The sequence below is a fragment of the Falco naumanni genome, chromosome 5, assembly GCF_017639655.2.
Source record: "Falco naumanni isolate bFalNau1 chromosome 5, bFalNau1.pat, whole genome shotgun sequence".
Taxonomy (NCBI): Eukaryota; Metazoa; Chordata; class Aves; order Falconiformes; family Falconidae; genus Falco; species Falco naumanni.
In genome coordinates, this window is record NC_054058.1 from 24,156,521 (window position 1) to 24,169,985 (window position 13,465).

The 13,465-nt window shown below is 53.8% G+C and overlaps 2 protein-coding genes across 2 annotated transcripts in view; one reads left to right on the forward strand and one right to left on the reverse strand.

The window, feature by feature from the left end:
* Positions 1-13,465, reverse strand: part of WNT5B (Wnt family member 5B) — a 76,431-nt gene that overhangs the window by 33,811 nt on the left and 29,155 nt on the right. The window lies entirely within an intron of this gene.
* FBXL14 (F-box and leucine rich repeat protein 14) lies at positions 4,253-7,035 on the forward strand. Its single transcript, XM_040595524.1, has one exon. The coding sequence runs from the start codon at positions 4,355-4,357 to the stop codon at positions 5,555-5,557; it is 1,203 nt and encodes a 400-aa protein (XP_040451458.1). The 5' UTR covers positions 4,253-4,354; the 3' UTR covers positions 5,558-7,035.

The window sequence follows — 13,465 nt, forward strand, 5'->3', positions numbered from 1 at the left end:
AAATAGATTACTTTAGGAATTAATTTAAGGTTAAAGGGATCAAAAAGAGAGAAAAGAGTTAGCAGACCACGGGCTTTATGATTCAAGCAGTTCTGTGTCATTTCTATCCTGCAGTGCTGGTGGCCACCACCCATAGGTTAAGAAGAGGCCAAAGGCCAGGAATATTCCTGTGGGTAAATTCATGAGTTTTCCACTCCACAGCTGAAGCCATAAAAATGCAGAAAGCACAGGGAGTAGGGTGGCAGAAGAAAAGGAAGGTTAGGGAAGGATTCCATATTTGTTTTCTCTTAAATGATTAATTTGAGCCAAAAGCTACCCTGCAAATTGAGAAGCAAAAGAAACAAACACGGGCAGACTGAGATGGCAGCTGCAGAAAGACCTGGTGGACACTATGCCCAACAATGCAATAAAAGATACAGGACAGACGATGGGACAGCTTTATCAGCACGACTTACTTCCAATCACAGAGGCCACAAGTGAGTCACACAGATTCTCCTGAACCTCTACCAAGCAAAACTGTCCAGCCTCCACTGAACACCAGTGGTAATTGGGGGGAAAAAAAGAATGAAACATTTATCTGGCAAGTGCTTTCAAAAAGAGAAAGCGGCTGTTGGGAGCTGCTCAAGGGGCTGGAATGCTGGAGACAGTTCCAGGGGGACAATCAGCCATCTGAGTGCATACCAGGCAGGCAGGGAATTTTAATAAAACGCAGTTTATCGCACGGTGATTACCACCTCCTATTTATACCGTATGAGATCATTTAAAAACATGGCATGTATTTCCTTACTTCTGGAAACACAAAGTCAGCTGACCAACCACGTGATAGATTGGCCCTTTTCACACACTTTTACTTCACCTTTCTAAATCTCTATTTCCAAACATCTGTCACTTAGATATGTCAGAAATAAAAATCTACTGGAAAAATATCTTCTGTGCCTCCCCTGCCCCCACAAAAAACCCAGCCCCACAGCAGATTAGGATTAGGAGTCCAAATTCCAGGGCTGTTCCATTTAACATGTAAATCTTAATTGTTCACAAGGAAGCAGACGCTCAAAGTATACGTGTGAGAAAGGGAACTGCAAGGTCTCCAGAAAATGCACCATCTATTTCTAACCTTTCCTGGTTGCACACAACAGGTGTTACAGACACAACGTGCTAAGACATAAAGAGAAAAAGTACTTCAGGTGAGCTTTTATGCCTTAAAGAGCACGCCTTTCCTCATTCCTCCTCAAATGTGGTTTGAAGGTAATGTGAAGGCTGGGAGAGAGGAAATACTGCGTTACTTCCATGGTAAGATTCTGCAGTTGAATTTGGGATAATACGGTAAAAGACCTCATTAGCACTCTTTCAGAATTACTTGTATAACTTGCTTGTAGCTTTGCCAGTTATGAGTAATGCAACAATCACCAAGATACACCACCACCACCTTTATACCACATTTCTCTCACATGTTGCCTGGTGGCTACTGGACTCAGCCTTTTTGTAAGCAATCCCGCTGTCTTCAGCCGAGCAATCCTCACCCAGGCAGGCCCACGCAGCCTGCGAGACGCCGCACCTTTCACCTGCTCCTCACTTCACAGAAAATCTCCTATTCAGTTGCGATGCTCAACAACTGGTTTGAGCGCAGTAGGTCTGCAGTGCGGCTGCTCAGCAAAATGTATTGCCCCTGATCTTTTTCTTATTAACCCAACGGTTAACCACCACCCCTTCAACAGCACAAAACTAACTAAATAATGCTACAAGGACAATTCATACTGGGTGACATCCCCGGACAGCATCTGTGTGGGACTGCGGCCCCACGATCATTAAAACCAGGTCTACACATTGCTGGATCACCCAGGAGTATAAATTTGATCGGGATTGGGCCAAGGCACATGATCACACTTCTGCTGAATGAGCCAGAGCGCACAATACGGAGCCAACGCCAGTTTTAGGCTGGCCATACGCCAGCCGCAGGGGTGCAGACGATACCTGATCTGGCTAGAGTTGTGTACAGTGATACCTGATCCAGCATAAAGCCTGCTAGTAAAAAGTTAACCTGTTAAAAACTTCTTGAATTAACTTGAGCAGGGAGAGTGAATGAATACCAGGTTAGCGCTTCACATCATGTGGCCACCCCATTTTTGAGCCAGTAATAGAGGAGTCGCACTGCTGGCTTTTCTGCGTTGCCAAACCACAGGCTAATGTCGATAGCAATGCTTGTATGCATGGGGATCTCCGTGAAGAATCAGGGCCTCAGAGTCCTTCAACTTGCCTTGCCTCCAATTTAAAGCAAAAAGGAAAGGAAAAAGTAGAAGTCTAAACGATTAACCTCTAAGTAGTCAACAGAGTCTACAAATACGGAATCTGTACATGGAGATGGAGCCACAGGCATTTCTGTAGCAGATAAATTTAGATGATGATTAAATAGAGCCTGTCCCTTCAGGTGAGTGAAACTCTGTACAGCAAACACATTGGTTACTAGGCTGATTTTTGTAGTATTTTAGTAATCTGAACGGTATTAAGAATGCACCCTGTTGTGCTGAACAAATGTGAACTTTATTTTTTTTCTTTACAGCCCTTTGGCACAGATGTGCAGTCCTCTGTTGAAACTGTTCTGAAAAGCCTTACCTGATCTCTGGTAGAACTTAACCCATTTTTAATGCTGCACAATACTGCCCAGTGTCAAAACATGTGCAGCCACCCTTGCACGAGGCTACAGACCTGTAGGAAACATGGATTTCAAACATTCTTTTTTGAAATGGCTCGGTTTACGTGAGTACTTCAATTATTTTCAGAGCTACCTCAAGGAAACCGTTAGCTGAAAGCAGTTTCCATAAGTTTTTCCATTTCCTATCACAGAGGCCCTGCAATGGTCCACCCAGAGGTGTAGCAACCTTGACAGTTACCCAGGTCTCCGAGCTCTTTGCAGCCGCGCTCCTATGGCTCCTGCAGGCACGCACAGCCAGAGGGGTCTCGATCTTTGGTCCTCAAAGCTGTCCCGCAGCCTCGAGGCCGAGCCGCCCGTGCTCCCGCAGGCACGGCGAGGCAGTGGCCCGTGCTCCCCTCGCCCCACGCAGCGGCACAGGCCGCCGTCTCTCCCTCCTCACGGGGTCCGCCCGCGCCGGGCTCCCCAGGGAGCTCAGGGCTTCGTTCTCCAGCCGGCCCACCGCGGCCCTGGGCAAACCGCGGCGTGGGGCAGGCTGCCGGGCGGCGGGCGAGGAGGGAAGCCTGCGGTGAGGGGGCCGGCGGGCCCGCCATCTGCGGCCCGACCCTCCCCACGGCGCGCTCCGCCGCCCCCGCCCAGCCGGGGACGAGTCACCCAAGGGTGACAACGCGACGCCCAGCCGCGACCTCCCCACGCTGACAGGGCGGGAAGGGGGGCGACGTCGGCCGGCGGCGCTCGGGGGGCAGGGCGCAGAGGCCCGCGCACCCCTTACGGCGGCGGAGCGGCGCAGGCGGGCGGGGGCGGCGGGCAGCGGGGCGCCGCGGCGGCGCAGCAACGGTTAACGGCGGGGCGCAGCGAATGGGCCGCGCTGTTTCCAGGGCGACAGCTCGGAGTGTTCCGGATCGTACCATTGCGCAAGCGGCGAGGGGGGCGGGGGGGGGGGGAGAGACGGGGACGGGAGAGAGGGCGGGGGTAACGCGAGCGGCGCCGCCGCCGCCAGGCCCGGCCCAGCACCGCCTCCTCCCTCCCTCCCTCCTCCCCCCTCCCCCCGCCTCGCCTCCTCCCCCTCCCGCCCGGCCGGAGCGCGGCGCCGGGGCCCAGCAGCGAGCGGCGCGCGGCGGAGCGGAGCAGGCGGCCGGCGGCGGCCGGGCCCGGAGCGGCGGAGTCGGTACCGGCGGCGGGGCGGGCCGGGCCGGGCCGGCGCGACCCCCTGCCCTCGCTGCCTTCTCGCCGCCGCCGCCGCGGGATGCAGGCGGCCCGGGGCCGGGGGCTGTGAGCGGCGGCAGCGCGGAGACAAAGGGAGGCGGCGGGGCTCGGCGGCCGGCACCAGGGACGGAGCGCGGGGGCCGCCGCCGCCGCCGGGGCGCACCCGCCCGCCCGCCGGGAGGCGGCACGATGCGGCACGGGGCGGCGCGGCGGCAGCAGCGCGGCGGCAGCAGCGGCGCGGCCCGCCCGGCGCGGCGGTAGAGGCGGCAGCCGCAGGGCGCGGGGCCGGGCCGGGCCGGCGGTCGCGCAGCAGCGTCTCCCGCGGGCCGGGCCGCGCCGCGCCGCCCGGGCCGGCGATGTGAGGGCGGCGGCGGCGGCGAGCAGAGGCGCGGCGCGGCACGGCGCGGAGCGGAAGGCGGGCGGGCCCCGAGCGGAAGCGGGCCGGGCCCGGCGGCGAGGAGGAGCGCGGCGCCGGCGGGGGCGGCCGGGCGCGGGCGTGCGATGGAAACGCACATCTCGTGCCTGTTCCCCGAGCTGCTGGCCATGATCTTCGGGTACCTGGAGGTGCGGGACAAGGGCCGCGCGGCGCAGGTGTGCACGGCCTGGCGGGACGCCGCCTACCACCGCTCGGTCTGGCGGGGCGTGGAGGCCAAGCTGCACCTGCGCCGCGCCAACCCCTCGCTCTTCCCCAGCCTGGCGGCGCGGGGCATCCGGCGGGTGCAGATCCTGTCGCTGCGGCGCAGCCTGAGCTACGTGATCCAGGGCATGGCGGACATCGAGAGCCTCAACCTCAGCGGCTGCTACAACCTCACCGACAACGGGCTGGGCCACGCCTTCGTGGCGGAGATCAGCTCCCTGCGCTCGCTCAACCTGAGCCTCTGCAAGCAGATCACGGACAGCAGCCTGGGCCGCATCGCCCAGTACCTCAAGGGCCTGGAGGTGCTCGAGCTGGGGGGCTGCAGCAACATCACCAACACCGGCCTCCTCCTCATCGCCTGGGGCCTGCAGCGCCTCAAGAGCCTCAACCTGCGCTCCTGCCGGCACCTCTCCGACGTGGGCATCGGGCACCTGGCGGGCATGACGCGCAGCGCGGCCGAGGGCTGCCTGGGCCTGGAGCAGCTCACGCTGCAGGACTGCCAGAAGCTCAGCGACCTCTCGCTCAAGCACCTGGCCCGCGGGCTGGGCCGCCTCCGCCAGCTCAACCTCAGCTTCTGCGGGGGCATCTCGGACGCGGGGCTGCTGCACCTGTCGCACATGAGCAGCCTGCGCAGCCTCAACTTGCGCTCCTGTGACAACATCAGTGACACAGGCATCATGCATCTGGCCATGGGCAGCCTGCGGCTGTCCGGCCTCGACGTCTCCTTCTGCGACAAGGTGGGAGACCAAAGCCTAGCCTATATCGCACAGGGCCTGGATGGGCTGCGTTCCCTCTCCCTCTGCTCCTGCCACATTAGCGACGAGGGCATCAACCGCATGGTGCGACAGATGCACGGGCTCCGCACCCTCAACATCGGCCAGTGCGTCCGCATCACTGACAAGGGCCTGGAGCTCATTGCCGAACACCTCAGCCAGCTCACGGGCATCGATCTCTACGGCTGCACCCGCATTACCAAGCGGGGCTTGGAGCGCATCACCCAGCTGCCCTGCCTCAAGGTGCTCAACCTGGGACTTTGGGAAATGACTGAGAGCGAGAAGGTCAGGTGAGAGGAGGGGGGCACCCCGAGACCTCCATCTCCTCTGGAGGGACTCACTGACTGACTGACTGACTGACTGCTGCAATGGAGGAGAGAAAGAGAGAAGAGAGGGGCATGCACAGAGCCATGCTACCCACACACCCTGGCACTGGAGGGAGAAATGGAGAGAAAGAGTGTATATCCTCAACCCTTCTGTGTTGCCTACCTACCCTTGCTCTGGACGAGGAGGAGGAGGAAGGGTGGTGGGGCAGGAGGAGAGAAAGCACCTATCCTTTTTCCAGGTCACGCCTCCAGCTCTACGCTGGGGAGACAGAGCTCCCCCTTCCCTCACAGCATCCTTCCCTGCGGAAGAGGTAGAAGCCCACATTCGTTATGCACTGGGGCTAGAGACACCCCTCTTTATCCCCACTCCCTGATTCCATCCCCTTGTGCACTAAGGATGGATAAAGGCAGACCCTTGTTCTGCCACGTATCCAGGATAGATTATTTTTTGTTAATATAAAGGAGAGTGGGAATGGAGATGGGAACAAACAATAACAACAGCAGAAAAGGCTTCCTAGCTACACTTATGTACCCAGCCACCCAGTCATTCTGCGCTGGGCACAGACACAGCTTTTAGTAAAATAACCATTCCACCTCTGCGCTTGCCCCTCCCCTGTCAATTGGGAATTGTGACAAATACTGCTCCCTAGGTACATTGGTATTTTTGGGGTTGTTTTTTTTTGTTTGGCTTTTTTGTTGTTGTTTTTTTTAATCTGTTTTCATTCTCCAGTTCCATGTTATTTTCTCTGGTGTGGGCGGATGCAACCTCCCACTATTCCAGTTCTCCACTGCACTGAGACTAGGGATAGCTTCAGCCTTTTCTTTTGTCAGTATGTTTCTGTGTCATCCTGCACTATGGTTAATGGAAAAGCCTAGGCACTCCATTCTCTCTCCCCCCATCTCTCTACTGGAGATGAAGATGCCATTTCCTTTTTCTCTTGCCTCTGTGGGGCCTGGACAGAGACCCCAGTCTCTTAAGCCTTCCTGTGCACTGGGGGACACTGAGGAGTTACCAAGAGTCGTCTTCCCTTTCATCATTCTCTCTTTTTCTCCCCTCCTTCTTGGCAACAGGGATAGACATATCCAGCTACATATCCATTCCTCTTTGGGTTGGGGTGAGCAGGTAGAAGGGGTGGCTAGCTCCCCTCTACCCAGGGGACTTGACGAAGAATCTCCAGCTTCATTTCTGCTTCATTTGAGATACTGTGACCTGTTCTTATTTTGAAATGCATAAAAAAAATTACTGCTACAAAAACAGCCTCTTACTCTCCCATCTATCCCTTGCTTATGTCCTGTAACTGATCCCAGTTTTCCTCACTCATTCTCCTCTTTACAGTATTCATTTTCTTACATGGTTTTATTTTTAAAGACATATGAAGTTGCTGTTCTTGTGGATTTTTAAGTACATTTTTTTTCTGCTGAATATATTCTATATATATAAATATATATATGATGTCTGGCTACCTCGTTTTAATTTGTTACTTCCCCTTTCCCCCCCCCCCCCAAAAAAAAAAAAAAAAAAAAAAAAAGCCCTGGAATTCTTACAGGAAAGAGATTTTGAGACTGAAACATTTTTGTGCCTAGACTGGAATAATGCCCCTTGGGTTTGTTCTTCTTTTTCTCCACCCCCCCCTCCCCTCCCTTCCTTTTTTTTTAATTTCTGTTTTTAAGCTTATCCTACTGTGTCCCACCTTCACATTCTGGTTGTGCCTCTCCTTCCCTCTTCACCAGGGACTGGGGACCCAAACTGTGCTTTTACTCTTCTAGCACAAACATGTAACATGAGAATCCGCGCTGAGGATTGGGCTACTGTTAACAGAAATGTGTAAAATGCAAGTTTGTTTAAAAAAGAATTTATATATATAGATATATGCAAATGCTTTCCCCTCCCCTCCCAAATCACCTACAAAAGGTCACTATGCCAGGCTGCCTGTTTGTAGGTGGAGAGGAGCAGAGCTGGCCTGCAGGCCCCGAGGCTGCAATGTGAAGGGGAGGAGACTGAAGTTCATCTGTCTTATCTCTGTTCTGTCAATAAAATGGAGCTGGGTCTTTAGATATTTTTTTTTATTATTATTTTAAAGAGGAAGTTTGGGTTTGGTTTTGTTTTTGCCTTTTTTTTTAAAAAGACAAATATCATGGCTTTTTTTTTTTTTTTTTTTTTTTGCTCATCTTTTCAAAATCTCGAATCCTCCACAGTAACAGGCCAGACCACGGAGTTAACGCAAACCCAGAGACCCCTATGGATTAATTGTACTGTTTGTGAATTTGTATAAAAAAAATAACAAAGATCCTCTTAAAACATTTTATATTCTTACAGTAAAAGGTTAAACATATTTATATAATAAAAGAGGAAATATGAAGTATGTTTTTAAAAAAAAAAGCTGTATCTGTGTTGTCTGTGCTTTTTAAAGATGTGTATCTATCTGTCTATCTGTTGGGTTTGGTAAGTATGCTGTGCGACTCACGCCGGGGGTTTGGGGCTGCTCGCTCTTTTTCCAGTGAGCGACAGAGGAGGAGAAGGAAGGAAGAGAGCCTGGTGCCTCCTGTGCAGGATGTTGAGTAACATCACCATGAAGAGCTCATAAGGAAGGGGTTTGGGAGGACCGGCCTTCTCTGCAAGGGCGCTCGCAGCATCTGTGGGGAGAAACGAATTTCAGCTGCCCGGCGGTGTGAAGTGTCAGCTCAGTCTGAGGTCAGACAAACCCAAAGCACTGCAGCTCGCTGCCAAGCCAGTGAGTGTTTGGTGGCTGACGAAGACATTTGGGAGGGGGTACAGAAGGGCTGTGTTTCTTAATTTTTGAAAGCTCCAGGTAGATAGCTAAGGGGTTTTTTTTGTGATTTAAATTGAGGCCCACCCTGGGTGGGAGACCCATCAAATAAAAACATTTCCCAGCAGTGACAACCACCAAAAAGGGTGCCCTCACCAGCACATGAGGACCTGGGAAATCTGAAATGGCTTGGCTGGTTTCTGCTGCCCAGGAGAAGATTAAAGAAGTAAAATGGGAATGTGTTAAAAAAAAAAAAAGTTTGAATAATTAAGGTGTCCTTTGTCCTATACCATAATCTTTTGCCTCAATGTATGACTTTTAACCTGATGGGGTCTCTTGGTAGCCTTCCACGGTGTGGGTTTTTTATTGTTGCTGGAGATGGAGCTAAGCGGTGCTTACAGGGCAGCGACAAAGCCCGTCTCCCCCAGCCCGGCGGCGGGGCTCGCCCGCTGCCCCCTTCCTGCCTCGAAGGAGGGGGAATGCGAAATGGTGGAAGAAGCCGGAGCCATTGTTCAGGAAAGTTAAAAGAGGAGCTGTCCTTGCTTGCTTGCTCAGTCATGCATACTCAATCTGGCCGGGCCGGGTCCCTGTGGAAAGGAGGAGGGCGATTCTTCCCCTCTTTTTAACATTCCTCTCCAGGCCTGGCTGTATTTAAGCTGCTTTCCTCCGCCGAGGAGGAGGGAGGGGGATGGTCTGAAGTTCCTGTACATTTGCATTTTAAGCACTTCCAGCGCTGAGCAGGCCACTTTGTTCCCCCCTGCGCTACCCTGCTCCAGCTCCAGCGGCTCCGGGGTGCTGCTCCAGGTGGGACAGATGCGGAGGTCCCCTCCGCGCCCACCCCGGGGGCTCAGCCTCTGCCGCCACAGGTATTTTTGGCTGAGGTTGGACTGGGCATACTTCTTTTGTTGCCAGCTCTAACCACCTCACCCCTTTTATGTCAGTGCTGCATTTCAAAGGGGAGAATAGTGCCCAGCTCTGGCCCTCCGGAAAAGAAACACTATCTCCTCCGCATCCCAAGGACCTGGGCTGTCTCGAGGTTTAGTCTCTGGGATGCGTGTTCTTTTTTCCACCTCACCTTCTTTCCAAGACTTCCAAGCTTTCTGTGGGGAGACCATCACAAAAGCTTCATTGTTTGCTTTCGGGAAAGCCACCACAATTGGATCTAATTGAGCCTGACACTATATCCATCTTCCTCTACTTGGAAGGAGGTGTAGGGTCTGTCTTTCCTGCATTAAGAAAAAGTTTACAGAAACTTCTTGACCAAAAAAAGAGGATGTATGTATGAATGTTAAAAGCAACGGGAATTCCAGGTCAGGTTCCCATTACCTCTGAAAATGTAAATGTTCCTGGGGTAGGCAGCAGTTCCAGCCAGGGATAGGTCAAATGATACATCTCTCATAAGGTAGGTTAGTTTCTGCTGGATTTGAGCGAAAATGGCATCTCCTTATTAAGCTCCATGTTCACATGGATAACGATGGGACATCTGTGTACTCATAAGTTCTGTAATCAGAACTAGGACAGGATTTTTTTTTCCCCAAAAAACCCCAACTTCCTCTCCCCATGTAAAAATAACAAGCCAAAAGCACTGCCCACATGGCCTGGCATGCTCTTTAAGGAGAACCCAAGCCAAAGGAAGCTGCCGAAACCAAAGCCTCCCTGAAGCCCAATGTTTAGACACCCTGGGCTGTTCCCGTAGATGGAGCAAGGGCTCCTCACGCCTTCCCCTTACGCTCCAGTGTGACAGCACCTCCTGAGGCACAGATGTGTGCCTCCCTGTTCTGTGAGGCCAGGGCTGGAGGAACACACGTGTTTACTAGTAAAGAAAAGGGTTTCTTAAAATAAATAATCGATTGCCAACAACCATAGACCAATTACCCCATGACTCCTGAGCGTAACAAGGAAACTTAATTTTCACTCTCCAGCCGCTCTTGAATTTCTGAACATGACTCAGTTGGCAACTGGGGTAGAAAACCACAAAAAAACCCCACCAACAAAACACCACTATTTGAAAGCAAGCTGAAAGTCTCCCATCAGTATCAGGGAGCCCACAGAGCCCTAGTGGTGGCTTTGGTGCCAGCCTTTGCTGCTGCGCCCAGCAAAAGCACTCCCAGCCCTGCCAGCCGTGCCGGCTGGGGCTGCAGGGTCCCTCGCCTGCAGCCACGCAGGCTGGGCCACGGAGGATGGAGGGTGGAGCTGGGACCCACTTTAGGGACCGGTGGCTCTGGGGAGCAGAGGGGCCACGCTCCAGAGTTAGTGGCAGAAAGCGGAACAGAGCAGGAGCGACGCGAAGAGAGGATGAAGGGAGCAGGCAGGAGAGGAAGCAGCCGGGGACCGAGGGGCGGCGGTGGGGGATGCTGGCTCGCAAGCTGTGGCCAAGCCTTGCGTGTGCAAGGGGGTCCCCGGGCTGCTGCAGCAGCTGCTCCCCTGGCCAAGCCAGTGGCTGGCTCCTCTCCCTGGGAGATGGGGAGCAAAAGGCGGCTCCACCTGGGTCCTACTGCCCGCGGACTAGCATATGGGAGGTCTGTGCGTGACAGATTTATACATGTTACACCTTCCCGCCCCATGCTGTGGGTTCGACTGAATCAGTTTGTTGTGGTGATTCTGGGGTCCCTTTGTTTCCCCGATAATAAATAACAGGGTCATGGGGCAGCTGTCATGCAAACCTCCTGGGGCCTCTGCTAGGACAAGAGGTGATCTCTGCGCTAGATAATACAGAGCTTACTACTGAACCTGCCCTTTGGAGGTCAGGGAAGAGTTAAAATGAGAGCTGGGTGGCCAAGACACCCAAATTTTTTGGAACCAAAGCTAGAAGTTAGCACAGGCTGCCATTAACAGCTCAAGGGTAGGTGTTCCTCCAGTCTGGCAGCCTTGCCACGTATGTACGCAGGATGCTTCTAGCAAAGTGGACCCTTTTTTATTTTCTCTCTCTCCCTCCTCTACCTGAAATCCCATTCTTTTAGCCAACAGCTTTGTAGTTGTGCCTTCTGTGGAGGAAAGAGATCATTGATAAACTCAGCCGGGTGGTGCAGGCTGGATGTGACGACCCCTCAGGACACCAGTGAGGCCCCATGCCAGAGCTGCTGGCTCTGCTGCGTGACGCTCCCTGCCACAGCCAGCCAGCGAGGCTGTCCCACGCAATTCCCCAGCCCCACGCTGCACGAAAGAAAGAGCTGGAGAGGGTTCGTTGGACTCCTGTGCCAGAACTTAGACTCCAGCCATATTTGGCAGGCATGCTAGTGCTTCTCACCCTTCTTTAATTAAATCTACCAAATGCATTAGCTCAATGGCAGCCCACACTGAAATAGCACCATAGAGATTTTGAAGAAATCCAAACCCAATCTGTCCTTGCAACAGAAAGATGAACGGAAATGGGATTTTCCTAAAAGATTTCCTAAAGCCTGAGGTGTGCTTTGGAAAGGGTGTCAAAAGTTTAATACCAGGGCCTGGATGCATGCCCTGAGCAAGTATTTCCACATGAGACGGTTACTGAGGCATAAACCAAACTCCTATTCTGCCACAGATCTAGAAATGGGCAGCAACTCCTAGTTATTTTCCTTCCTTTGAGTCTTGTGTCTCCGGGCTCAGTTTAGTGATTTCAGGATGAAGCTCATCCTCTTCCTCCTTCTCCTTCCCCTCCTTCTCCTCCAAAACATCCCAGCTTTACAACCCCTGGGCAACTGAAGGGGCTTGGCAGGCTGGCACCAAAGGTGTACAGACAGCACCCTGGGGCATGCTGGCTGCAGCTCCGTGGCCAGCAGCCTCTCTCCCTGTTTGGTGAGCTGCAAGCCAAGCGCCCAGCAGCACTAAGGCCCTGCCATTATCTCCCTCCGTGACAGCCACAGCTGCATGCCCGGAGCCTCAGCTTCAGCGTGAACTATGCGCATCCTCCAGCGCTATAAAATTCTCCTGCAGCATGTTGGGGAGAAATCCCGTAAGGTTGCTAATGCCACAGACGAGCTGGTTTCCTCGGCTCCTGTGAGAGTCGGTCTAAACAGAATGATATTGTCTAAACATTGCTAATAGAGACCTGGAGATGGAATGTGCTCCTCATGGACACCGAGACGCCGAGACCCTGAAGGAGAACTGCATGGTACAAGGAGTACTATGCCGCTCCCTGATACCCGGCGCTGGAAGGAACAACTACGATAAGGTCGCATACAACTGTTGTTACAATGAACCACAACATGCGTGATAACCTTGCTCAAGAAGGCAGAGACTGACAACATGCCATGGGCCAGAGGAGGAGCAACGTGTATTGCTTGGCATAAAAGAGGACTCTTTATCAACCGAATTTGAGATCTCCCCCACCAAGGATCATGACAATCGGAAGGACTGGTGGGATGCTGCCTGAACCTGGGACCATAGGGACGCCTTGGACCCGTGGTGGTAGCTATAATCCTCTTTCCTTTTTCTTTTTACTTTATCTTTTCCTTCACTTTCTGTCTTTTTACTTATCGCACACTGCTTTACGGGCAAACAATAAAATTGTGCTGTTTAACTGAAGCATAACCCCTTGGCGTGGTCGCCTTGATTTTTGCGCTTTGAGATCATAGTAAATGCACCATCACAAGTCCACTGAGTGGACCGTGCCAGCTCCTCCAGGCTCATGGAACCGCCTGGGACGCAACACCGGCTGCTCAGCTCTGGCAAATCTCCGGCCGCTTGGCCAAAGTTCCCTACGTGCCACCAATCCCTGTGTGGATTGGCCAGAGGTGATGGGTACAACGGGGTCCCTCGGGCCGCTTGTTTACCACCCAGTAAACCAGGCGGGGACAGCACGGGTAAGAGAACAGTGAGTGCTGCCCATGATACCGGTGGGGCTTATGCGTTGGCTGGGTGAAGCATCCTTATCCCCACCCACCCCCCCTGCATCCCCACCCCCTACCCAGAGGCGCACAGCCCCGAATTTCTCTCTCCACCTCGCAGCACCTCCAGGGACCGGCCGGCTCCCCGCCCCCCCGCCGCCGCCCCCCGCCGGGCTCCGCCTGCGGCGCCGCGCCGTTCCGCCAGGCGGCAGCATTGCCCGCCGAGTGCCGCCCGCGCCCCTCGCGCCACAGCGCGGCCCGGCTGCCCGGGGCGGGGCACGGCGGGTCGGTGTAGCCCGGGCC

What these genes read in the sequence shown, in the direction of transcription:
- FBXL14 (XM_040595524.1), top strand. Translation starts at nt 4,355, where the DNA reads ATGGAAACGCACATCTCGTGCCTGTTCCCCGAGCTGCTGGCCATGATC.